At 40.7% G+C, this 27,087-nt stretch overlaps 1 protein-coding gene across 1 annotated transcript in view; it reads right to left on the bottom strand.

Annotated features, from left to right (window-relative positions):
• The window catches only part of UNC80 (unc-80 homolog, NALCN channel complex subunit), a gene marked incomplete at both ends in the record, with an annotated part of 145,668 nt that overhangs the window by 66,197 nt on the left and 52,384 nt on the right, over positions 1-27,087 (bottom strand). The window contains 10 exons of the mRNA XM_082284923.1: positions 1,430-1,595; positions 3,729-3,862; positions 5,808-5,943; positions 10,394-10,606; positions 16,302-16,474; positions 20,483-20,582; positions 21,102-21,208; positions 21,740-21,948; positions 23,942-24,043; positions 24,741-24,907. Coding sequence (XP_082141049.1) covers positions 1,430-1,595; positions 3,729-3,862; positions 5,808-5,943; positions 10,394-10,606; positions 16,302-16,474; positions 20,483-20,582; positions 21,102-21,208; positions 21,740-21,948; positions 23,942-24,043; positions 24,741-24,907 — 1,507 coding nt within the window. The remainder of the gene's footprint in view (positions 1-1,429; positions 1,596-3,728; positions 3,863-5,807; positions 5,944-10,393; positions 10,607-16,301; positions 16,475-20,482; positions 20,583-21,101; positions 21,209-21,739; positions 21,949-23,941; positions 24,044-24,740; positions 24,908-27,087) is intronic.

Here is a 27,087-nt window from a genome sequence, read left to right as displayed (position 1 = left end):
TCTCTAACAAAACCAGGATAGTTAGAGACTTTCCACCAGCAGTTTCCGGCAGGACTGCATGCTTGACGGTATTCCCCCACTCAGGTAGCAGCCCAGTGAGTGGGACTGTTCCCTGAAAAGCTTAAAAATGTTTCAAGCAATTGTTATAACTATCCTCAAAACAAACCCAACACCAAACCCAAACTTTTCCTCATCTAAATAGGTAGAGACATCTTATTCCACACATCTTAGACTATCAGACAGACCATAAGGCTGTGTTTTTCTGGGCTGCTAATACACCCAGAGTATTAGTAGACAAAATAAGGCTGAGCATCAATTTATTCAGCTCACCTTTTTTAAGTGGGTACCCATCTGTCTGCACAGAAGTAACTGGCCCACTGGACACACAGTTTTGGAGAAAATTTTATACCATGCAAGTCTTGGAATAATTTCTAATATTTTCTCCAGTTACTGTGGCAAGGTCACAGCTGAAGACAACACAAACTTTACCCAAAGCGCCTAGAAGTCAATAAAATCTCCTCCGAATCATTAATAGACATTACAGTTCCTAGAGGAAAACCAGCCACAGACCCCACTGTTGTGAAACAATCATTAAACATTTATCCTTTTCAAGCAATCATCAAAATTATCATTCAAATACCTGCATCTGTAAATTACTATTATGAGACAGAATGTAAATATTTCTAGGAAACTTGTTAGCAGGTCATCTAGAGGTAAGTATCTGGAAGTTTAGTCTCTAATTGCAAATACACACGATGACTATATTGTATTGCAACACTTGTACCATCAGATATAAGGTGAGTCTCGCATGAGATGGCTCAAAAATGGAAACGATCTGCTATTCTCAGCAAACACAGTGAGCTTGGAGTTTGCTTGTACAGTACACGATATGTTGGTAACATCAATCTGCTAGCCATCAAAAGCCACATGTATTTTTCATGTGGTAGCAAAGAATTCAAGAGACCAATTACACAAATTTTTTGTGATGCCATGACTTCCAAACTGATACAGATTTTCCACAGAAAAATACCAATTTTCCCTTTTATCTGTGATCTCCCCTAAATGAAAAGCTGTGACTAGAAAAAAACCAAATAACACCACTTTTGATCTTTTTTTTACAATAAATCAAATAGTGATGCTTCTCTCAGCATCCCACTTAGAGACAATTTCAAAAAAGGATTGCTTCTTTTTAGCAAGAGTGCAAAGCTTTCAATCAATTTCAGTCATAGCACTGTTTTATAAAATTTAACATCTTTGCTTCTCACATTCATTATATGTAACCCTGAAGGCCAGAAGTATCTCAGAAATTATTTAAAGCCACGTGACTCCATGGCTGCCTGCTTTTCAACAGTCTGTGCAAATGAAAACACAAAGTCAAGCGCCACTTCACAAGCCCTGAGACTACAAAAGCCTGATTGTGCTGACAAACCTTTTTTCTCCTCGAAGCCCGCCTCAGATTTGAGGGTGTGGCTGCTGCTGTGTAGGGAATCCTTTGAATCTTCATTTTCATCCAGAACCCCAGCAAAGCTGATCTTTCTCTCATACCTGTGTCGGTCCATCTCAGGGTCCAGACGCAGCCTGCAGCTCTCCAGATCCTGTAGACCACACAGATGTGCCAGCAGTATGAGCTCCCACTGCAACTAGAGAAGCTTCAGGAAGAACTGCTTCAGATAGGGTTTATTTAATCACACATAAGCCAACTGCTCTTTGGCTTTGCAGCAGGCTGAGCCACCTGCCAGGATGGAAGAGTTACCAGGTGCTAACACACATTGCTGGTTAACATTCCCCAGTGCATTAACACTCTGGCTGCAGGCTCAGGAGGGGAAACATAAATCACAGAATCAAAGAATTATTAGGATTGGAAAGGACCTCTGGAGAACATCTAGTCCAACCACCCTGCCAAGTAAGGGTCACTCAGAGTGGGTGACACAAGAATACATCCAGGTGGGTTCAGACTGTCTCCAGCCATGAGCAAAATGAACTTGTATCTGTTCCATCATCAATAAGAGGCTTTGGGTGGAACTTCAGTCAGGGCTGTCTACCTCATTCGGCCCATAGCCTTGGCAAGTCTGCATGCTCTCCTGGTAGTCAAACTAGTTCATCGAAGCTAGTTTAGTTGCAAATGTTTCGGTTCTTCAAGGCTTCCAAGGCTGTGCTCCTATCTATGGAAGACGTATGCCTACAAACACCAAATGGAAGTGAGATTTGCTCTACTGAAATTCCAGCTATATGGATCATAACATTATGTACCTGTTTTTCTTGGAAAGGAAGCATCACTCCAAAAATACAGACTTAATATTTTAATCTGGATTGTTGTTTCCTCTTTTTTTTCTCCTGTACAAAGTTAGAAGCAGCACTCTATGGTCATTTTAACTTACAGACTCTTGCATGTGACCTTACAGTTTCTTTCACCTATAGATCACAGAATAATTCCTCCTCCTTGTCTCCCATATACAAGTCTGGAAAGGGATTAAGCAGTTACACTTCTATCTCACACAAAAGTACTAATTTCTGTTGACCTTCATTAACCAACATATTCTTAGTTCCAAGCCTAACTACTTAATGACATGAATTCTAAACCATGGTATTATCCTGCTTTTAGATGCAGTCTTTATTGTGTTGAAAGAGTATCAACAATGTGTTTAAGCAGGATTTTGCTGAATTTATTGCTTTTAAAAATTGTTCTTCTTGCATACCTTGGGGCTGAGCCACTTCATCGCAGGTCTACAGTCTTTGGAAACATTTTCAGAACCAAATTACAATAATACTCAGATAAATCAGCCTTTCAAGCATATTGACATCACTAAAATTTGATCTGTCATTAACAAAAAACTGGATAGTAGGGCTAAATCCTTCATGGAAATCTAAGTTCTCATTTTTTCTTTATAATTTTAATCCTGATTTCTTAAAGAAATCTAGCTTAAAAGCTGAAACCATGTCAGCCATTCAATTCTCATCTCATTCCATGCTAACCACCTCTGAAGCTGATGGTCACCTTCAACTCAATTTGTCAAAAGACGACTGTGTGCACGTGTATTTTTTGAAACAACAGGCTAAGTAATGTTAAACCATAGTATTAGAAATAAGAAAATCCACACAAAAATGAATCACTGTAAATCAGTTTTCATGGGTTCTGCTATTCACAGCATTATTTGTCACCTAATCAGTTGTTTAGCTTATTGTTTATGCCAGGATTTGCCTGTGCCTCTCTGGGTCTCGTGGAGATTTTTTTCTTTCTTTGCTTCTTGGTCACCATCTCTTCCCTTCCTTCCTATTCACCCTGCAATTCTCTTGGTCTAACCCAAATCAAAAATCTGCAGTTTTAAAGCACTGGCAAATTCTCTGTAAACCATTATGTTCCCTTCCCCTAACTGCCTTGTTCTGATCCCTGACCACTGGCCCTGCTATTCAGCTAATGAGCATGTGAGCTTGTCACTTCCTGTAGTCTGCCTCCCACACTTCCCAGGTCCCCCACCCTTGGTTTCTCAATTTTTCTTCTCTGTTTGGAAACTTTCTTGAACTTCCAGCAGCACATGTTGTGCATCCACAGTCTTACCTTCTTAATCAACCCATTTCATGTACCCTGACCATCTTCTGTTCACCACACAATGGCTCCTTTCTCCCTGCAGAGATCCACTGGAGTTTTTATCCCACCCTACCTCTTGTCAGGACCTGGAATCCAGTGATTCTGTGGGAAAAGCCCTCTCCAATGTGTGTGGTCCACTTACCACAAGAGGCTCAGTCCGTGGTCTGGGCATGTAGGGGAAGGTCTCTCGAAGGAATGTGGTTATCTCCAGGAGAAGCTGACAGGCCGCCATTTTTAGTGCAAAAGGACAACAACATTTGGTAGGATTCACAGTGCCTAGGAAAGAATATTTCTATCATGAACAAGGAGTTAATACAAGACCTGGAATCAAGAGGTGATGGACATATTTTTACATATGGTGCACGATGGAAGCTGCACTGAAGAAAGGAAACCACACACTTCTGTGCTACTTTTCCTACACTAAAAGAAACAGAATCAATTAAATACCAAACCATGTATTTACCAGCACATACAATAATACTAACGTTTATATTGCATTATATTATATTACAATATTGCATTACATTGAAGTAACACGATAGTTGACTATAGTGTATATTATAGAGTATTATGCTGAAGTACCTACTAAACTAACTACAAGCTTACGGCATTTTGTGTACACCTCAATTAAGGGTAATACAGGTTAAGAAGTAGATACCCTTCTTCCCCTGTTCAGTTTTGCATTCAGTCAAATCTTTCGCAGGGATCAGATAAAACCAGAATAATTCTGTGATGCTTGCCAGATCCCCTGTACACATCGCCAGTAATGAATTGTGGACTTTGTTAAGATTAAAATAATCTGAAATATCAAATGCAAATGAGACATGGAGTATAATGGAATATCCAACTGCATATTTGATGCTTTGCGTTCTACTTCCTACAGCATATAAGGCAGCTTTTGAAAACTCCTACAGCAAGGATGCTGATCAGCTATTTTCAGACACTGGTTTTCAGGAGAGCTCTTCAGCATTTAGATGTCTTTCCAGACCAGAACCTGATCTTCATTTTCTTGTCTCAGGGTATCTTTTCAAAGCAGCTCCACATCCCCTTGAGTGCCTGGTATGAGTGGCTGAACAGGGAAAAGAAAGCCTATTCTGTCACTCAGTCATGAGAATGCAGTTGTTCATTTGTGGTGCAGGAGAAGGACTCTTTGGTATGCAACCTCCTCCTGCTTTGGCTATATCCCCTAAAGGGACAATCAAATATCCAGAACAGCCACCCATGCTTCTGTAGCTGCCAGCACTGGCACACCACACAGTGGCATATGGGAAGGTCTAGCTTAGAGCCAAGACCTTCTCTTGAGCTCATTTCTTATAAATGCCATGTCGCTCTTCCTGCCAGCTTCTCTCTACTCCAAAGCTGGCCTTTATGCAAGAACAAATCCAAAACCACGGGAAGAGAAAGCAGAAGATAAACAGTGTCTGTGCACTACATCCAGTGGGGAACAACAGTACACGTAGACAAGCACCAGTAAATTACAGCACACATGTATACACAAATGGTGTCTAAAGAGCACATAATGTTTGTTACCACCTTCACATACACCTACAACAGGATGCGTTTTGACAATTTATTTTGGTTCACAGTTTTTGCTGTGGGTTTGCTAAAAGTTGCATGCCTATACGGACTTTCAGGCTCAGTGATCTGTCACAGCTCTTCTACCCTTAGGTACACACAGGCACAAATGTGTGTGGTTTCATCATCTGGTTGTTATACAGATTTTTAATGATGCTTTTTTTTATTTCTGCCTGAAGATCAGGCACTATACTGAAGTCAAGTTTTAAAAGCCTTTAGCAGAGCTGTGCCAATTCACGTCAGATGAGTAGACTCGTCAATGTTCAGAAACGGAAAAGCAGCTGATATTACACAAATATTTTGGCAGAAGTAACTGTGAGGACTGGAGCCTGAACTGTTTTTGACACGCAGGTGACAGCAAGGCTCAAGAAATAAATTATTACTCTGCTTGCAACTGCAGTTTCTGTGTACAGGAATTGCAGCTCACTGCCTGGTTTCCCCTTCTCTTTTCCATACAAGTATCTCAGTACTGCCACACATGTTTTACATCCAGGCACAAAAAGAACAGGGAGGAATCTGGGGTGAAAGTGAGGGACTGAGAAATAAAGCCGGGTGGCAAGAAAATGAAAAGAGAATAAATATTAAGTGCTCCTAAAGCAAAGGTTCTTACAAGCGGGGGTTCTTGTAGTAAAGGGAGTCTCCTTACTGTCATCTAAAAAGTCTTCTTCCTCATCCTCCTTTCTCAGGCGCCTTTTGGTCTCCTCATCATAAATGAGGCCAAGCAAGTTGGCAGGGCTCTCGCTCTCAGCGTGGCACAGCTCATTGAGGCGGACACCAATTGCCTGCAGATGGAGAAAGAGAAGCACAAGGAGGTGATAATTTCAGCCCAATCAGAATGCCCTGGCTTTATATTTATTGTCTGAAATGGAGAAAGGGATGACAGAGTAATTGCTATCAACACCATAATTTATTTTCCCCTTTTTTCAACAAAAATTTGCAAACACTGTCAAATTTCAGGATGAAAAATTTTAGTAGATTTAGTAAAACAATAAACCCCCCAAACTGGCACATGACAAGCAGAAAGAGATTAGGTCATTATTTAGTATTAATTTCTTCCATTTTTCTTTGTTCCTTTGATAGATTTATTCCAGATTTTTCTAAGTCTTTCCACTGAGAATGTAGGTCTTCTGCTTAAGAAACTATACTGTGATTTAGGAACACAGTAACAGTCTTTATTTCCTCCACAAAACTGTTTTTATGCTGTATAGTCCACCTTAATCTTAAAGCAATAAGACATAATCCCACAGCTGCCCATCTAATAGATACTGAATTGCTGAAATGTATTTTCTGAATTTTTGGTTTCTCGCTAATAGAGAAGCAAAACCAAAAGTCCTCTTAACAGAAGCAGTCAAAGGAAATGACAGACTAACCCGATCAGAATAGATTTAACATTTCATTATTTCAAAAGACAGCAGAACAAGTCAGGTCTTTTGATTTAAAAGGTTTATCACTGCTATGGGCAGTCCAAGTCTCACATTCTGTGGAAAGGGTTCACAACTGTGATTCTCTGATGGCTATTAGGGAGGCCAAATTAAAGGAGTTGGTGTAGAAAAAAAGATTTACCTCCTTTCTTGGTCTGACTAAACTTTGACAATAGCACTGTATATCACAATTAGTGAGCAGTGAATCCATAAGCAAGAATCCACAAGCAAGAATCCATAATAAGCAAAAATTTCCAGCCTTATTTACTGGAATAAAAAAACCCAGAAAACAGCCTCAGTGCATTCAGAGTATTTTGTGAATATTCTTTACGCTTTGTTAAGATATTATTTTCTTTTCTTATTGTCCAAGATTTAACAGAGAAACAGCAGTGTCTTCTACAGCAGGTGCCTCTACTTCAGCCACAGGAAGCCAGTTCTCCTTATAATTCAGACTGTCTGATTGGAATCTCGTCAGAGCCAAAAAAGGAGCTGCCTGAGGAGCTTTCAGATGCCTGGCCTTCCGGGCTTGACTGGTGGTTGCTGTTCATCCTTGCAGCCAGTTTCATCTGAAAGATGTACTGTGAGGAAAAGCAGTGCCAGAGGACCAGCCTTGCTTCACATTCCATATAAAGGAGTAGTGCTAGGTGCAGGCCAGTCTCAGAGCTTGAGTCTTTTGAGGGGCCAGTAATGTTGTGGTTAAATAAATTTTTCTGGCCTTCAGTGTAAAGAATCAGAAATATGAACAAGTAGACACCTTGCAGGAAAAGGAAAAACTTCACACTCTAAAACTACCCTCCAAATCTTATCCTGCCTTACAGTTACGTAAATGTAAGGCTTTTCCCTTCTAAAATGTTCCTAAGCAGCAGCAAACACACACACTAGTCTTAGAATGGAGAATGCATCCAGGTAAGTCTTATGATGCTATTAAAGTTAAGGGGAAGGCAATTATGCTAAGCTGCCTTTGATCAGATTTCCCTGGCTCCTTTCTTATGACCATGAATCAGACATCATGAAAAGAAAACCTCCCTGGACTTTTTCCAGGTCAAGTATATCAGTTACTAAAAATTGTAGCTGAGGGGCTTCTAACAGTTACCATCTTGCTTGTTTTCATTTTTTAGAATCTGAGAAAAAGGAATGTCTAGAAGCATAGCATCTACCAACAGAGATGGATAGTCCTGACAGAGATGGATAGTCCTGGCTGTCTGAAAGCATGCAAAAATTCAATGACTGTGTAATCCTATGCTCTCCACTTAAAACAAGATCTCAAAGGAGTCAGGCTAAGGCAGTGACTTCATGCAATATAGAAGCAAATACCTTCACCCTATTTGCTTTTTGAAGGAACTTTGGTATTCGTGCTGTTATTAAGATAATCGCCTGTGTTTGAGACTTTACAGAGAGTAGGATGACCAGGTAGCATTTTCTGAGTTAGCTTTAGAAATGGAAGGAGGAGATCTATGAAGATACTAAGCTTTGGTTCTCAGACCCAAGTTGGATTCTTCCCCGGCCCATTCTGTGGTGGGAATATATTGATATGGTCAGCTTTATTTTGAGGTTCCCTACAATGTGCTCCACTGAGAAGCACGTGTTCATTTAACCTACAAGAATACAGGTCAGAAATGCGGAACACGTGATTTTAAAATTCCCATAAGCATTGGATTTTATGTTTTCTGTTTTTCAGGGGGAAGAGTGGGGATGATGGGAATCATTATGCTCATTGTAAAAATCACTGGTTTTTAGAAGAGGTGAGAACCACAAAGCTCATTTCCAGAAAGATATCTGTAACTGATCAAAGGAACTTCTCCCACTAATTTGAGTTGTGAGAAATGACCTGTGTATGTGTCAGATGTTCAGCAATTACATCATAGGGGGTTTACATGGAAATTGCAAGGGGTGTTGAGAAGGCCAGATAAGGCAATTGCCTCGTTCCTGTATGGTAAGAGATCACAATCAAATAGAACTTGAAGTATTCAAGCTCCAAACAAAAAGAAACAATTCTTTGCATGACTCATAGTAGCTCTGTAGAATTCCTTGCCAAAGAACAATAAGTGCTAATAGTCTGTAAGGGTTCAAAGAGGAATTGAATAAGTATGCAAAAGAGAAACCCATTACCAAGTATACAGCACCACACCTAGTTCAAGGAGCCCTAGACTAAGTATATTTGGAAGCAAGAAAAATAGAAAGTAGTATCACACATCGCATTTCCATGCTTCCTTAGCCATTCACACATGACAAGTGCTGGAAAAAGGAGAATGGACCAAACACATCCTTGAGAGAACACGTCCTAACAAAGTGTGTTGGTTTAACACAGCCTGGTTTTTGCTGGGGGCGGGAGAAAAGCTGCTCAAAACTTCCATGTCCGGCACAGAGCCAATCCCTGAAGGCTCTGACAATGGGCAGGTTACTAGCCCAATTAGAGAAGTTGGTAACGCCTCTGTCATGACATATTTAAGAGAGGAAAAACTGCGGGAAGTTCTCTTTCTACTCCCGAGGCGTGGTGAGGTGCCCGCTGGGGCCTATCCCAGTGGCCGCCGCTGGTGCCCACACGGCCGGGGCCCTTCCAAGGCCGGACCGTGCAGCTGGAGCCCTCCTGAGGCCAGAGCCGCCCGTGCAATACTGGAGAGGACCATGCAGCCGGGGCTGGCAGGGACCACGTGGCCAGCAGTGAGAGACATGGTGAGCAATTCCCGGATGCAGAGCGTGGATGAGATTAACCTCTCAGCTGCAACTTACAGACAACAACTTTCTTCCAAGCCAGAGAAAAAGGAAAAGTGAGAACACATGAGGAAAACCAACATGGGAGCATTGAGGCCTGTGAAAAAAAAAGAGAGGGAGCAGGTGCTCCAGGCACTGGAGCTGAGATTCTCCTGCAAGCGGTGGTGAAGACTATAATACAACAGACTGTTTCCCTATAATTCATGAGGTGCATGGGGGGTGCAGGGATCCACGTGCAGCCCGTGAAAAAGAGTGCTCACGCTGGAGAACGTGGATACTGAAAAGCTGTAATCTAGTGAGGAACTTGAACAAAGAGAGATGATCCTTGCTTTTATAGATAGAGGAAGAGAGCCTTCATTTCCAAACTAGAACAGCTCATCCTTAAAAGACTAAACCCCATGATCTAAAATGACCCACGCTAGGCAACTGTGGGAAAATGGCTTGGCCCGTGGAAGGGACTCACGCTGCAGCAGGTTCGGGTGGGACTGCTGCTTGTGGAAGTTAAAATCATGCAAGAAAAGTTTGCAGAGAACTACGTCCCATGGGAAGGATCCCACGGCACAGCAGAAGAAACTCTTCTCCTTAAGAATACTAAAGAAAGATTTTTAAGAAGTGAAATACTGACCAAAACCCCGTGTTTTGTTTCCTTGCATGGTTGGTGGAAAGAGGGAGGGACCGGGAAAAAAAAGTGTTCTGAAGATTTGCTTTGGTTCTCATTACCCTTTTTACTTTTAATTCTGGTAATAATAAATCTTCTTTATACTGTTTAAGTTTTGAACCTGTTTTTCCATAAAGTGTTTTTTTTTCAATAATCCTTATCTCAACTCATGAAAAATGAAGTTCTCAATTCCTCCTTCTCTGCTCAGTTATAGCAGAGGAAAATAAGTAGATGGTTTTTTTGTGGGTGCTTGGCGCTTAGCCAGCTTCAAAGCGCAACACTTTTTAGGAGAAGGGGTGATCCTGGCAGGCTGTGAAGTGCAAGTTTGAAGGGAGGCTTCTGAGTCCCCATCTTACAAGAACTGAAATTCTGTATAGGATGCAATTACCTTTACATTTTGCCATGTTTTTTAATGTAAGTAGAATAGAAACAAACACTTACATCTCCCCACTGGTAGAAGAGCTTAGCTGCATTCCACTGCAGCTTCTGGTTCCTTTTGTTGCCCACAATAGGAGAACGGCCACGAGACAGGCCTTTCTTGGTAATGTTCACATGGTGGCCCTTCATCCACTCAGGCCAGTTGCCACGATTACAGCGGTGAACAAAGCGTGCACACTCAAGGAACAGGGCTGCTCGCGCCACTACAGGAGCTTCCTGAAAAGTTTGCAAAAAATCACCTTAAAAGCAAAAATGCTTTGGAAAAACTCCCTGAACATTAGAGTATTCTGCACTCTAAAAAATTGCTTTGCAAACTTGCCAAGAAGTCACACAGTATGACCAATCTCTTCATAAAAAGCTGACACCAGAGTCTCTCTGTGTAAGTCTCACCTCTTGAGCTACTAAAACCAAGCTCATAAAGACTGAACAGTTTTGCTTAATCCAAACACTAGAGGGGCAGAAAGAAACACAATATAAACTTAAAAAGAACATTATTCCCCTCTGTAATGTTCTCCTTCAGAAGCCATCTAACTGCAAAAGCAGAAGAATGCATCTAACACTGTTACGGTATAAACATGTCAAGTTTTAGTTTCACCTTTGCTACTAAGGCTGCAAATATTGCAGGAGCAAATGTCAGCATTTGTCACTTTAGGTCCTGCTTGTGAAACTTGGGGTGAAAGCATTAATGGTGGTTTGTTAAAACTAGGAAAAGCGCTGTTTTGTGGTTATAATAAATATCCATGGATACAGAAATGTATTACTCTGGCATAAGTCAACAAAATTTCAATGGCTGAATTTCAATGGCTTTAAAAAGTGTCAGACCATTTATTACTGAAATAACCAGCAGCTGAGTTTTGAAAGGACTGACTAGTTTCCAGAGGAAAATCCTCCCATTCCTGGCTTGGAAGAATCATTTTAATGGGAGAAATTATACATATATAAATTATACAATAATTTGTATTTCACCCAGAAGCATACATGTTAGACCAATAAAGAATGCTCTTGAAACCTTTGAAAATGTTCAAAAATGGACACAGTAATTTTGTTTCCTAAAGGGTTGGTTCAGGTGTAGCTTTTTCCCCAGCAGTCTACAACTGCCAAAATAACATCCTTACAGACATGGAAAGTGACTAAAAAGCAAATAGTTTTCCTAATTTTCATTTAATTTTCCCCTTTCTTCCTGAAATTTTCACAACCAAAACTCCTGCGGCCAGCAGTTTGTAAAACTAAGAACACAACAATGCCTACAGTTTACCGGCTGGCTTTAAAAGGTTCACTAACAGGGATTTCACAGAGCACAAACATGTATTACACACTTTTAGATGCTGACAGCTTTAATGAAATTATTTAAGCAGATCAGCATCTACATATAAAGAAGGACTTGTCAAATGTGATCTATAAATAATAAGCAGGCCCTAAGACCCTGTAAGATGGTCTGTTGAACATTATTAAATAGAGCCCAACAGTGTTTTAATAAAAAATTGAAAGCAAGAAATTTTGGACCAGTGCTCCTAAACTTTGATTTAAGAAATTATTCACACAACATCCATTTGCAGCTTTTGCTCACATTTGTACAAAAATAGGGGGGAAAAAGCGATCTATTAGCAATTCTCTTGAATAGGAAGATCTAAGCTGCTGTGATGTTCTGATGAGGAAGGTAGAAATCTGAGGGAAGACACTCGCTAAGAATCAGAAACAAAACTAATATCTAGCACCTGGAAAAACATTACAAACTACTTATTGATCACATGCAATATGGAACACAGAGTAGGTGAAGATTTTATTCTTTTATTCTCACAAAGTAAAACCTTTATGTCTTCACATATGTCTCCATGGTTAAGTCCCAGCCTTACTCTACTACTGGTTTAGTTCACCAATCTTAAAAGTCAAAATTTCTTAGCATACTGGAATCCTGTAAAACCACATGTTGTAAACATTATGAAAACATGCAACTACCACAGTTAAAGGCGGATATGGAGGATGGGGGGCAACGAGGACGAGCAGGATTAATTAAAAATCACTGTATTATTTAAAAATTACTGAAAAAGACCACCTGCAATGAAGGACTTTCTGAACATCATAGTACACAAGCTCCCTGTGATTACTTACCTGAGGCTCTGAGAAACCTGAAGCAGCAGCAGCAAGAGAAAGATGAAGATGTGACAGAATGGACAGAGATGGACTCAAACAACAGAGAAACACATCACAAATGGAGAGAAATGAATCAGGCAGGTGACGTGTAGCTGAAAAGAACACAAGTTATCATGGTCACTGTCAAAACCGGACACAGCAGCAATACTCTCACAAGTCTGTCTGTGCCTATGCAAGTGTTCACAAGTCCAGTTTTAACATTAGACCTACTATATTGTTTTGCTCCTTGAAAATTGTTCTTGTACTGTATAAATTGACATGAATTCACAAACTGGTTAACAATTCAAGTAATTCCATTGATTTTTTTTCAAAAGATTACCCCATTTGTTCCAAACAGGAAATTACCTGAGTGGAAGGAACCAAATACAGAATGGATTTGGAATTTCACAACATCACATTATTGTTAATGTAAACATGATTCTGCAGAATTTTATGACTACAGAGAATTTATGTCCAGTTTTGTTTTCAAGAACAATGACTTTTACAATGCTAATCAACCGGTGGTAATTTTGCTTGAGTCCTTTCTTTAAGTCCACATGCCACTTTGATCAAAAATTCATTTCCTCTGGTCTCTGAGACAGAAAAGAAAGGTACAAATAATCAATATACTTTTAAGAGATGCCAAAGTAAATTTGAGTACTGTCAAAAGATGCTGACTGGATAGCTCTGCTTTGTCTAAGCAAAATTAAGTCTGACATGAAAGTTGTCTTAGCAGGTATACGAAGAGAGGTTGCGAGTGAATTATAAACTAGTGTATTGGAAAATTGCCTGTTTCAATTAGTTCAGACCTCTCTGATTATATCTGATGTCAAGTACAATCCGTGACACAGTTCTTTGTTTCTGTTCCCAGTCTTTTACTCAGGGAACCTGTTTGTAGCAATCTCTGATTTTCTTCCCTATCATAAGCACTTCTACAGAAAAATATTTCTGCCATAGAAACAGGGACATGGAAACAACAGAGCCTCTGTGACAAAAGACCTAGGGTGACCGGGAGTCAGGATATTGAAAAGTATTCTTGCAGTTTAGACCTTCCTTCTGCTGTCCCAATACTTAGCAGGTCTTCTCAAACACAATCCTACCAGAAAACAGTACAACTATTGCATTTAAACAAGGATAAAAGATTTACACGTCAAAACAAATGAGGTCACACATCTTATTGGAGAAATATAATGCTGACAGGTGTCACACACTGTTATATTGGTCAAAGAAAAGCTGGTATCTGAGTTATTTACATTAGTCTAATGAGGTACTTCAGATAACATCATTACACAATCATAGACAGCAGTTTATTAAAACTCTCAGCACGAACTTAAGCATAGACTGAAATATCCCAAAGTAAATCAACTTTATTATTGCAAAGTCTGGACTTAAGCTGGGGACATAAAGATGAAACTGGCTGCAATATATCAATTATCACTGCATATTTGCACAGTATATTTTGATTGTAGTTTTAAAAATTTAGTCAAGGATGGATGCTGCTTCTAGGAAAATATGTTAACTGCCTAGCTGCTAAACCTAAGGCAGCACTCATTTTAATATACAAACAATTATTAGCTCCATAAGGATGCAGCATTTGTTTCACTGGTCTAATTTCTTTAAATCATTGTGGCAAACGGGTACAAACATCCAGGCTGATCAAAGATTTCAAAGTTGTAAGAATAGAATTTTGCAAATCTGCATGAAAAAGCATAATCATAAAGACTATTGAAGAACTGAAACTGGAGCTGTTTGCCTTTAATTTTTAAAAGGCTGCCTTAGCAACTAGGCTGGATAAAATTACTTAAGAAGCTTTTCATTTGCATCAGGCCTGAGTCAAACTATTACTTCAAAAGCCTGGAAACAGAAGTTAAAAAACACCATAATGCTTCCTTTTGGGTGTACTCTACTGACATTTATTGTGGGAATTTTTCGTCGCCATTGATCAGTACAGTGAGATGACAGGCTGTCATCTTTTAAAATAGACACTGCATGGGACTGGCTAACTTCTATATATCTCCAATACTTTGCAGACAAAATGCCAGCTAAACAGGTACTTGGAATCTTCCAAGTCCATAACTAGGGCAAGGCTTCCTTCATCTTTAGGTGTAGACCTTTTAGAAATTCTAATACTGAAATCGTCTGCATCATTCAGTGGAATGGAGAGACAGTTACACTTTAGTTTGTAAAAGTCAGCTTGGAAAGACAGACATCTTCAAACAGTTCACTCTGACTGGTAGTTTCCAGCTGACTTCATGCATGGGCACAGAGTAAGCTGGTCTGTAACTTAGGCATTTGGGAAATTTAAAAATTAAGTAAGGCATTTACAGGCAATAGGAGCACAATTGCCAAATCCCTGTTTTATTATCTGATTTATTAGAACACAGAGTGGTGCATCTTCGGAAGGATCCTGGTGACAAACCTGCTAGGAATGAGCTCTTTCCTGCCCATGCACCTTACACCTTACTAACCCTATTAGTTTAGAATTTGCAACGGGATGGCAGCCTGGAAGTCTTGAAGACTGAAGTTGGGTGCCGCACACACAGCAGGTTACAAGCCACCTTCTGAGCTCACTGCAACCCTGACTTGTAAGAGCCACCTCTGACTGTGAAACCATGAGATAGACTACTTGTATCAGCTACTGCATCCACAGCTTTCAGCCAGAGCAACAACAAGCTCTGGCAGGAAGCATGGGAAATAGTGAATAAAATGTGTCTGTTGGAAGATGGATGAGGACTACGCCAAACCATAGAGCTATGTGCGAACCGACAACAACAACTCCAGGACAACACTAATGCAGACGTGCTTGAATCTGCCGACCAGGTATGCAAAGTTAAGATGAAGATACAAAGGAGTGGTGTGCAGAGCATAACATCCCTATAGCCATAGAACAGGCAATGCAGCAAAGGTCAGGGCCCAGTGCTAGCAGGAAGTGAGAGTCCATGAGCCTGACATCACCAGCACTGAGAAAAAATGGAATTTGAGCACAAATAGCACAACAGACACATGGGTGTGTGGTGCAAAGTGGGAAGAAAAGGGATAGAGAGCATGTGGATGCTCTGAGGGAGTGGCTTTTAATCTTTTTTCAGCTTGCACACAGCCAAACACTTACGGAAGGAAGTAGAAAAGCAGCATGCAAAGAAATTGCTACTATTTGGCTGGTTTTTCATAGTTGCATTTGTCATACTCCTTGGTTGTCACATAAAGACCTCACAGACCCCACTGGGATATGAATCACAGGCTGAAGGCCACAGCTTTAGAAAAGATTGTTAAAAAACACAGCTGCAAGGATAAGAAGGAAGGAGATACAACATATCAAGAAGAAGGGATTCAATTGTGTCACTTTGATTTGCATTGGCAAATAAGCAAAACCTACATTTAAAAGCATGCACACTCTAAGATGTTAATTTTTAATAGTTCAGTGTTGCCTAATTGTAATTATAACTCTGTCAGAACTCGTGAGTGGAATTCCTGTGCCTCTCCGAGTAGTTATCCAATCTTCAATCCTTATTCTCTATATTGACACTAGGAGCAGAAACAGAGTGCCTGTGAGCAAAGTATGAAGTTAACAATACAAGCTTTGCACTGGCAAAAATATAGTTATGGAGAGCTACATTATAACAAAGGAGATGCTAAAGCTCCAGCTAATACCAGCACCACCAGCTGGCATTGCTGTGATGCTTTATATTCTTTCTGTGGGACACGAAGAGCATTAGTGAATGACGGTGGACCACCATGTATGTTCATGGTGTCAGCAGGTAACAACAGACCAATAACGACTTACAAGATCTAGAGCTGCTGCCAAAATGGAGGCATCGGGGATAGTGCCTGGTTCACAGCAGTTCAGCAGAAACTGAAAGCGCTTCATGCCTTGGCGGATTGCTCCCAGGTTGACAACATTCTTGGATTTTCCTCCTTCTTGGTTGGAGGTCAAGTGATCATCAAAGCTATGGCAGCCTAAAGAGGTAGAGAGTACAGAGGGGATGCAGGGAGGGGTAGGGAGAAGGGAACACAGTCTCTCACCAGTAAAAAATGGGGAACAAAAACCTTCATGAGTACAATCTCAGTGTAAATCCCTTTCTTTCCTCGTGTTATCTTGAAGATAGGTGCATTTTTACAATATCCGTGACTTTCATGAAACAGCTATACAGCAAGTCAGATTCTGGTATTGGTCTGCCCATTTCCCTCATACCATTTCCCTCATACTCAGTGTGGAAGCCCAGGACCTCCTCCAACACACGTGAACTAGGATGTTGTCCTTCCTCCCCACCTCTTTAACAGAGATCATCTTCTTTACAGTCTTTTTTTCCTTAATAATCTCCTACATTACTCCTCTATTGCCTTTAAGTTTTCTTTAAAGTGAAGCATGCATAACCCTTATTCCTCATGGATCAATTATGTAATAAATCATCTACTAGGACAGAAAAATCAGTAGTGAATGTGTAGTCTATGTGGAAATCAAGCACTGTCCTTTTTTCAGGCACACATCTGCAATTACCACAAGAGTAAAGATGGACTGGCCTCAAATCCTAGGTATCATCATTCCAGCCACTCTCCCTTGAAGTGTCTTGTACTCTTTGGGATGGAAAAATCTCTAATAGTTCTGTTCAAAAATGAAGCTGGCATCCCACTTCAGGGACAATTTTAAACTCTATGTATAGAGTTCACATCATAAATCAACTAATCCCAATTAGCACTTCTAATGCAGATGATCATTATGCAGTTGTTACCCAGAGATGAGAGAATGGTAGAAAGACACAGATTAGAAATAAGGAAAGCAGTTTCAAGGCCAAAGTGGCTGGTCAAAAAAAGGGATAGTCAGCTTCTGGGATTTTGGCTTTGGCCATAATACTCTCCCCGTTTACATATGAAAGTACGACAGTTTACAGAATACTGCAGGATAAAGCACTGGAGAACACTGAGTGGAGAATTCAAAACTGGCTTTAAACATGGATTATTTGAAAGACAAGATTAAAAACATCAACTCTACAGGAGTTCTTGACTTCTTCAGGAAAGAAGAATGGCTAAAACTCAAAAGTTATTTTCAGCATGCACTCCCTAGAATTATTTGGAAAGCACTTATGTGCCCCAAAAAAGTCACAACAGAAAATGACAATGTAGATCTTCAATTTTCCCTTGAAGACAGAGGTATATCAAATTTCAAGAGACTTTACAAATTCCTTGGCTTTTTTCTCTCCAGTGAAGCTAGCTACCAGCAAACAAAATGTCCCTATGTTGGGAAAATATTCCATTGAAATGGATCAAAGTAGAAAGAACAGGTAGAACACTTACATGTGCGAGCAATCACAAACATCCTTCCAAGTTCTTCTGTTTCCTTATAGCCTTTATATCTTATCTGAGCTTTCCTGCTATGACTGTCGTAACACTAACTCATTTGAGGTACAAATGTTTCCTGTTCAGGGCCCTGTTAAGGCTGTGCCTGTATGAGATAAAGAACAGAAACTTGCCTAACGCATGTCCCTACCCGCACTATAAAGAGCTAGCAGAGCTTTTGTCTATCTGAGCTCAGTGGCAAACCTTGCATTTTGTTGAAGCTTTACAAGACAATCCTTTAAAAGCAGCTGGTGACTGCCCCTTGCTATGCCCATCCTGGAGTAGCCTTGCTGTGATCAGGGCAGCCCTCCCTGACCTAATTTATGTGACTCAGGCCTTCAGAAGTTCTCATCCAAAGAGCAAAGACCATGTCCTAACGCAGGAAGATGCCCAAGCTCCTGCTCCACAGTTGCTCCCTCTGAGATTATGGGCTCATTCCTCAAAGCAAGTTTGAGCTGCTGTGACTTGAACGCCCTGACTACTTCTGTGGTCACCACAGTGTCTTCAGTAAGTGCTCGAAGGAACATTACGGATCTCATGTAAATGCACAGTAAATGTATATATTTCTATTGGCTTTGCTCTTAGTATAGATAAAAATGTTCTAGATAAAAAATCACAATGAAGATTAGTTAATAAATGATGTCACAAATTACTCTACATTTTATAATTTTTTAATGTAATTTATTTCTTCTTTATTCATTTTCTCCTTAATTTGGTCTACTGTTAAAAAACCCAAAAACACAAGAAGAAACACCACCTGGAAAAAGCATGAGCAAAGTAATAGCACAGCACCATGAATGACAAAAATGAGAAGGCAGTGAGAAGTTCCAATTTAATGCTTTAGGATCAGACCTTGAGGGATTTAACAGTATGCCCATCCACCATTAAAAGGCTTTTATTCTTTTCTTGTTAAGCACAGACAACCTTATCATCTGTATGGAAGACAGAGAAGCACTGGAAATTTGAAGGCTCGGTGTACTGTTGCTGTTCTACTGAGTTATAAACTGTCCCACATGAACGGGCCTCATGTTGATATCACTGTGCACATGCAAGCACAGACATACAGGGGGCACGTACAACTATTCTAATAGTTTTGCTAAAGCTACGTGGCTTTCATTGCATACCAGAGATCCTTGTAGATACAGTGATATAACTTCCTTAACTGTCACACTTGGCCTTATAAACTTTTATTACCCCTGTATTAGGAAGATAAAAAGAATAATTTCCTACAACAAAATATGAAGTTCATCTCATAGATGCACTGCAGAAAGAGCTGTGGCAGTCTGTAAAGATTTCATTGCCCCTCAGTCATTTTTAACCAGTGAGAGCTGGGAGGAAATATGGTGAAAGTATTTCATACCTACTTCAGCACAAAGCAGTGGATGAAGAAACTAATTCCTTCCATTGCTGGAGAATGCTACCAGACTTCAACGAGGTAGCTGAACTCTCCCAAAGGAACAATACTTTTCATCTAGGAGCTAACTGAAAAAGCACCACCATGCACCTGTGGCAGATAATGACCAGTTTACAGTAACAAGATATGCTCATATTTTGCAAGTATCACGTGCCTGAGAAATGCCTTACATGCATTACACTGCAGGCCTGGGACAAGTGATGGCAAAATACACACAATGCAATGTCGAAGTGTAATGTCAGAAGAAAACCAAATATAATGCCAGAAAATGTTGCATATTGTAAAGCTACAGAAATCATGCTAAAAAAGAAAATTTACTCCTTTTTGTGTGCTTTTGGGAATTTGGTTGTGTTGTCTTAAAAAAAAATGTAACAGAACTTCAAGATACAAGGTTGTCTCCCTGACAAGAAGGATGTGCTTTGAGCTGAGGACATGAGCATGTCAATGACTGCATGATATTTTAAAACAGATTATACCATGATTTTGTATTATTCATAAAGGCATTTTTCAGACATTGCTGACTTTGAAAATACATAGCAATTAAATACACTTCTGTGGAAACAAAAGGAGTGTTTTTATTATTATGTTGTGTGCTAAGAAAAAGGGACAGCATCCCTAACGAATGGTATGCAGAGACTAGACATGCAAACACAGAAGAAAAGAGATAATTATAACAAGGTTTGTGCAGGGTTTTCCATTTCTGTGCTGATCTTTGCTAAAACTGTCAAATAGTTATAAATTGAAAAAACAAAACTAAACAATAAAATGGATGGAACACCCATTGTTGTATTAGACAACATAAGATTTACACCCTAATTTTGAACTGAATAAGTGCTTTGAAGCAAGCATTAATTTTCAAGTGTATTGACCAGATGTAATTTGATTTTAAAAGCCCAAATATTGTATTTTATAATTTATTTGGATAGTCTGATTTTTTTAGAAAAAAATTTACCAGAGCTTTTTTCTAAATCAAAATAAAAGAATGAAGGAAGTGAAAGAAAACATTTACAAAGACTAAAAAATTGGAGAAGGCTACAATGGAGACAAAATCCATGAAGAAAGCAGGAAAAAAGGGAAAGGGGTAAAATACAGAAAGAAAGATATTTTAAAAATGATAAAAAGAAAGAAAAAAGGAGACGAGAACCCTGATTTCTAACCATCTTTTTCTTCTGTGTGATGAAGCTTGGATGGGTGTCTTCGGCAGGTGCGCCATTTACCAAGACGCTTGAAGAAATTCTCCTCTTCATCTCGCCCATTTTCCAGGCCTCCTCCCGGCCCCCCTCCTTCAGACAGCTTCACTGCGCTGGTAAACTTCACCTGTGCAGGGACAGAGGGGCTGGTCAGTCTGTGCCATAGCATGAGGTCTTGGTCTCACTGGTTAGACATAAACATCTACAGAAGGGCTGTAAGAGTCAACATAGTAACACAAGTGGGTCTGCACTGATTTACATACGCTGAAGCACTTCATCTTTTAAGCTTTCTGCTTAAAGGATTGATCTTTCTTGAGAAGCTGTGAAAGGACAAAGAAGGAAGAAGAAGTGTGAACAACTATTAAGGTTAAGTGTGTTGACAGAACCTGCACTTTCCTCTCAGTGCACCAGAGCAGACTGACAGTACAGTCTACAGATTACAGATTACTACAATCTACAGATTAACCTAATCTTCACCATGAGGTAAAAAAGACCAGTGTCAAATTCCCATGGCTCTGCTCTGGAGATTTCTGTGACAGTCTCCTTAGCTGCAAAGTCCATATTGAAGAAAATATTCCCATGTGCAGCTAAAACCATCCAGATCCTGCCTTTTCAAGCTCTCTGTAATCCAGCCTGACACATTTACCTTGGAGCTCTGCCTGATGAAAGAGAGACGGTCAACAGAGCTGATATCTAGGAGATCTTCCACTCCATCAGCCAGACCAGAGAGGGAGGAGCGCTTCAGCCAATTCCCTGTTACAGAATAAGTTGCTCAGGACAAATTAAAAAATTCTTTCTAGAAGAATCTCTTTCTTAGCAATTGCAGTATATTTCTCCATAGTGGCCATACTAAGGCTTGGGGAAATGGGAGAAAAGCAAAGGTAACGTTTTCTTGTTATGTGTATTAACTACCATGCAAGGCCAGGTCTCGGGAATTGGAACGGATATATTCTCTGTTTAACAAATGTTAATTTGGACTATTTCTCTTGTACAGGCAGTAACAGTGCCTGTGAGATTACAGTACTAGCCTGCTACTTTGGGAGGAAAGTTTCAATAATCTATTTTGACAAAAATATCCCCTGATATCTTTGGCAAATTTCTTACATTTCCCTTTACCTCAGTTCCACAGCTGTAAAGTGGAGACAGCAGCAAATCACAGCTTCTTTGGGGAGAATAGATGAACAATAAGGAACTGTGCTGCAATATTTCTTAAGCCAGATATATCTAGCTGTCCTTCCCTGTGCATGCAATATGTATATGGAATAGAAAGAGACATACATTTACCTATGGGAAGTTTGAGTTTTTTTCGAAGGGAGATTCGTCGGGAGCGAGAGCGGGAGCGCCTGTCTGTGGTGGTTCCAGAGTGAGCAGTTGTGCACTCAGATGTGTCCTGCTCAGATTGACTACTGGTATCACTTGCTGCACTTTGTGACTTAAACATCTTTCGCCAGAAGTCCTTACGTCCCAGATTGGCCCCTTGGATTTGCTCATCACTGGAATAGAATATATGCAAAGCATGAGCTGCATTTCAGTGAAATTCAAATGTTCAGGGAAATGAGACCTTTCTGCAGCCTGCTCCTAAGCTCTCTATTACTTGAGGTTGTTTCATTTTGAATTCCAAACATACTCTTCTTAGTGGGACAGAGTCAAGGTTGACAACATACTCAATATTGTTAAAGACACAAAATAACCATCTTTTCTACCCGTAGAAGTTTGTCCACTCTGGCACGACCTTCCCCCCCTGCCCCTCTACCACAGAAAGCTTATCTTCTCTGTCTATCAGCTAGTGCATATGGGTGAGATAACCCAGGCTGGACAGATGCCTGAAAGGGAGTTATCTCTGGCACCAAAGAGATGAGACCTCCCCAGCTGACAGTGAACATCCCTCGCCTTGAGAGTGAGACGTAGAGAGATAAGCCAGGAATCATTGACTGAGAGACACTTTACTTTAAAGCTATAAAAGCTACACAAATTTTCACGGAGGCAGAAGTTTCATACACACTTCCTGGAAACGTGTATTGCTCCTCCCTGAAGTTTGGATGCATCTTCATGGTTACCTTTCTGGAAACAGAGAGCAAAAGGTTTTTTATTTATGCCCCCTAAGAAATTGGATGGTAAGATGCACTGAATCCTAATCTATACTATTTCTTTGCTAGCTGTAATATAGGCACATTATTATTATAGTGTACTGAATTGTTTATCTACTAGTAGTGTTTCTTTTGTTTATCCTGTGTAGTAAGTAATCTGTTAAAGTCTTATGTCTGTTAAATTTGTGTCTATTAAATAAATAATTCATTCTGTAATAGACCTAATGAGCCATTATTAAGAACCTGAAAAGTGAGAGCAGTCTGAGGTACAGGCTACCCCTAAAAAGATTTACTACCAGAAATCTGAGTCAAAGGCAGAACTTGTTTAAGCCCTCCTCTCCATTCGTAACATCCACTGAACAGGTCATTCCAATTTTTAGTTTCTACACATGAAAGTAAACAAGCTTTATGTCAAAATGAACCACATTTATAAGACCACATTAGTACTTTCTAAAAGTATTTGTACCAGAAAGCTTTAGGACATCATGACAGCCATTTGTGAACCTGCTCATTAAGTAATGGAATTGGGACAGCATTTTTTATTATATTCTCCCTTGGTTATGGCAGGGCTCAGAGAGGAACAACTTGCTGCAATCCTGCAGAGCAGTAAAAGGTTTTGTGCTGTCCTAGCTGTCTCAGCAACAGTGAGACTTTGCAGGCTCAATTAAGGCAGGAGAGTATGTGATGTGGAGCTCTGGGCCCTTGTGCAAACAATGTCTTCATGCAGTGCATCTCAAAGCTCTTTAACAAGACAGACACGTATTCAGAGAAGTTAAATAACTTGCCCAAAATTACTTAGGGACCCATGGCCATTTGTAGAATCTTCTAAAATTCTTAAGAGTATTGTTTAAGTTTAATTCAACAGTAAATGGCAAAATTCTTTGGACATAAGAGATTTCAGTTGTACAATGCCAACAGCAGGCTGATTCCCTGTACTGAATAGGAAATTACAGCAATCTTTGGAGACTATGTGCCCAATGCAATTCAGGAATGGGCTGGCTTTCACTGAAGCATTAATCACCCTTAGCAACAACTTGGAAGTTGAAAATTAATAGGATCATCCCCCGGGAATACAAATAAAGCTTGGAGAATGGTTGTGGTTAAATCTCTGAGGAATTAACATGCTATTCACTGCTCTGGTAGTATGGTATGCGATACTGACAAATCTAGTGCACTGTCATTTGAAAATCTCTGCTGTTTCCCTATCAAAACCAGGATGGGTCCAGTTGGCAGCACTGAAAACAGGCATTACCTGGTTGTTTGCAGTAGCTCCTGTGTAGACACTCAACAGTTTGTCGTACAATCCAAACAGGTAAGTCTTTGCTGTCCTGTGCATTGGTACTAATCCCAGAAGGAAGCTGCTGGCACTAACATGTTGAACAATTCAATATTTACTTACTGTTCTGGAGTTTGCATTGGGCGGCTTGAGACATAACTCCGGCATTCGTCAGGGGCAGCTGAGGACTGGCCTTTGTCAATGATGACACTTCCCACCTCAGATCTATACAGACAAGATAAATCATCAGCCAAAGGAAATGGATGGCCCATTTCATGGTCATCGCATAAAACTGGATATGGAAACCTGCACAGCAGTTTTAGAGATGTAGCCTCTCCTTAGCAACTTTCTGTCTCTATATACATATTATTCTCAAAAAAGGCATCAGCTCTTAGCAGCAAAGCCAAGGTTTTCAGGACTTTTTCAACTTTCTTAATCCTTCTTCCCAACATTTTAATAAGACAAATTCCTCAAAGCACCAGAGGAAATTCCTTATTGATAAAGAAACATGTCAGCATTAGATCTCTTCTTGGACTCGTTTTGCATACCAGGGTTTACCTGTCAGAAAAACAGGTATACATCCCAAATGATGTGATGCATATTAAAAAATACATCCAGAGTGTTTTGGGAGAAACACTATGCTTCTTAGTTCTCTTAACCTTTCCTTATCCCAGTGTTTCCATTGCACTGTTCTCTTATGCCTCTTTTATGAGACTGCCAGTGTTTTTCTCTGCAAATGTATTGCAGTCTCAGCTCACTAAATTTTAAAGGAGGCTACTGCCACAGCAGAAGCTTGTACATCAAGAATTGACATGCTATAAAGATAAAAGAAGCCCTTGGATTTCCTACATTTGTGTTCAGCACAGATAGTCATAGATTCATATGCAAGTCAGTCATTTACCTTCTCCCTCCTCATACCTACCTTTTGCTCCCAGAAGGTTTTGGGTCTTGCTCTGTTTCCTCTGTCTTTTTTCCTGGTATTAACTTTTCAGCACTGTCCAAGAGAGCACTGAGTGCCACTCTCCGAAATACATTCCCATGAGCCTCCTTGATAAATTGGACCAGCTGTCGGATATCACAGTACAAGCCCTGAGTAGCAAGGCACCATGAAAAAGAACAGAAATTCAGTCTGAAGTTTCTAAAAAAGCAGTGAGAATAAATACTTTCTGAGGTACTTCACCAGGCCATTACTTCTTCTCTGGCTGTTGTGTGGTCTACTCTTCAGGTATATGGTTTGTGGGTTTTGGCTGGTGTCTTGGTTTGAAAGACAGGTGTCTGCCAAGGAAGGCCGGAGCCTGTTGCAGTGGGGTCTCCTGCAACATGCATTAGACAACGAGGCCCGTGGAAAGAAATAGGGAGCGATTCTTGATAGATGTTTTAGAGATCTTTATTCTCCAGCCACATGGCCGAGGTCCCGCCGAAGAACTCCGCAGTCACGGGACCACCAGAGTCCTCCCCACCCAGGGGAACACAAAACAACCAATGGGGAACGGAATTGACCAGGGAGCAGGGAAACCCTGTAGGCCATGCCTCTACTCCAGGGTCCCCTCCCCCCGGACCCCACACCAGGGGGGGAGGAACCCCAACAGGAGCCTCCCTTGAAGTGAAAAAAAATGCAACCCCCTTCCCTCCAAGTTATTATAATTTTGAAATTAAAGGACTTTCAGGCAAAGATATGAGGAACAGGAATAACAGTTCTGTACTATTATATGTATATATATATATGTGTGTATAACAAGGCAAACAAACAGCAATAACTATGGCAGTAACAGAAAACAGAACCACAAACCCAGTGCCAGCCTTCTCGGCTGTCAGGCCCTTTCCCCTCGGGTGCAGTTCCGCTCGCAGCCGGCAGGGGCGCTGGCGGCTCCCGGTGAGCAGGGCAGGTGCGATGGTTCCCCCGCGGCTGCAGGGGGCGCTCCGGAGCGAGCTTGGGAAACACGCGGCACTGGTGCCCTGGGATCCCGGGAAGGGATGGAACAAAGGCTTCACAAACCCCTGGGCAGCTGAACCCGGTGTCCGGCCGGACCTTCGGGAACAGCAGGCTGGAACAGCAGTGATGAGCACAAATCCCGGGTGGCAGAGGAGATGTATTGAACTCCAGAGCTGCAGTGGGAACTCACGGAGGTCTGGACAGGCAGGGCGAGCATGGCTACAGAGTAGCGAAGGCTCAAAGCAATGGCAGGGGCAGGGTGGCCGAAGCCCAGCTCCCAGTGGGGCAGGGAAGGCAGGCTTGGGAATCTCAGGATTTCTCTGGTAGAAGGAAGGAAGGCAGCCGAAAAAGCAGAAGTCTCCAGTGCTGATGAATTCCTTCCAGCCTCTCTCGCTGTCCAAATGCCAGGAACTAACAGTCCACAAGCCCAGGTGAAAGAGAGTAGCATAATGCACGTCTCCCCCTGTGGCCAGGTCTTTTGTTTTTCTTAAGCACCCAGTAATTTGTCCCCCTGGCAACATGTATGGGGAAAATTCTTTAAGAGAAAAAGAAAACAGAAGGCGAACTCCTGAAACCCCAACAGATGGAAACTCATTTAGTGCACTCAGAAGAAGGAGACAAGGAGGAATATTATTATGGAATGTGATCTGCAATGGGATACAGCAGATGGGGAGGTATCAGAGGCTAAAAGACCTGCAAGATGAGGGAGCGGCAAAGATGACTTAAAGTTTGTTTTATACCATTCATCTAGACCACAAACTTAAAAGACGTGAAATATCTAAGATGTATGTGAGGGGATGTAGCGTGCAAACAATTGCATGTTTTTTATAGAATCAGTGGGTGTCTTGGGATTTTTTTTCATTAATTTAAAGCTTTACATCATATGAGGAGAGAGGAATGACTCACTCATTCCCCAGCCTACCTCCGACACTCAAGGCCTTTTTTAGTTCTGAACATTCATACACATCTGGGATATGCAAATCACCTCTATGTGTGAGGGCAAGGGGATGGAGGGAACAGTTTTATAGGACTTGATTTTTGATCTGTGAGCTTTCCTGAAAGACCTTGGATTATTCTGAAAATTCCCAGCAAGGAACAAAGGAAAACAAAACAAAAAGCCCCTAACAAGCTTATAATTGCACCTGTATCCTGATTAAGGCTTTTATTTTTTTAGTAAGATATTGACCACAAGACTGGCTTTAAAGAATGACAAGACAACAACAAATCTGCATGCATGCTCTACATACTGTATTTTCCATACAGGCACAATTAACAGTGCTATCCTTAAGGATAAGTTTCACCTTACACACTAACTAAAATAGTCTAGAAAGATACA

The sequence above is a fragment of the Coloeus monedula genome (assembly GCF_965178545.1).
Source record: "Coloeus monedula genome assembly, chromosome: 7".
Taxonomy (NCBI): Eukaryota; Metazoa; Chordata; class Aves; order Passeriformes; family Corvidae; genus Coloeus; species Coloeus monedula.
This window is presented reverse-complemented; position numbering and strand designations above follow the sequence as displayed.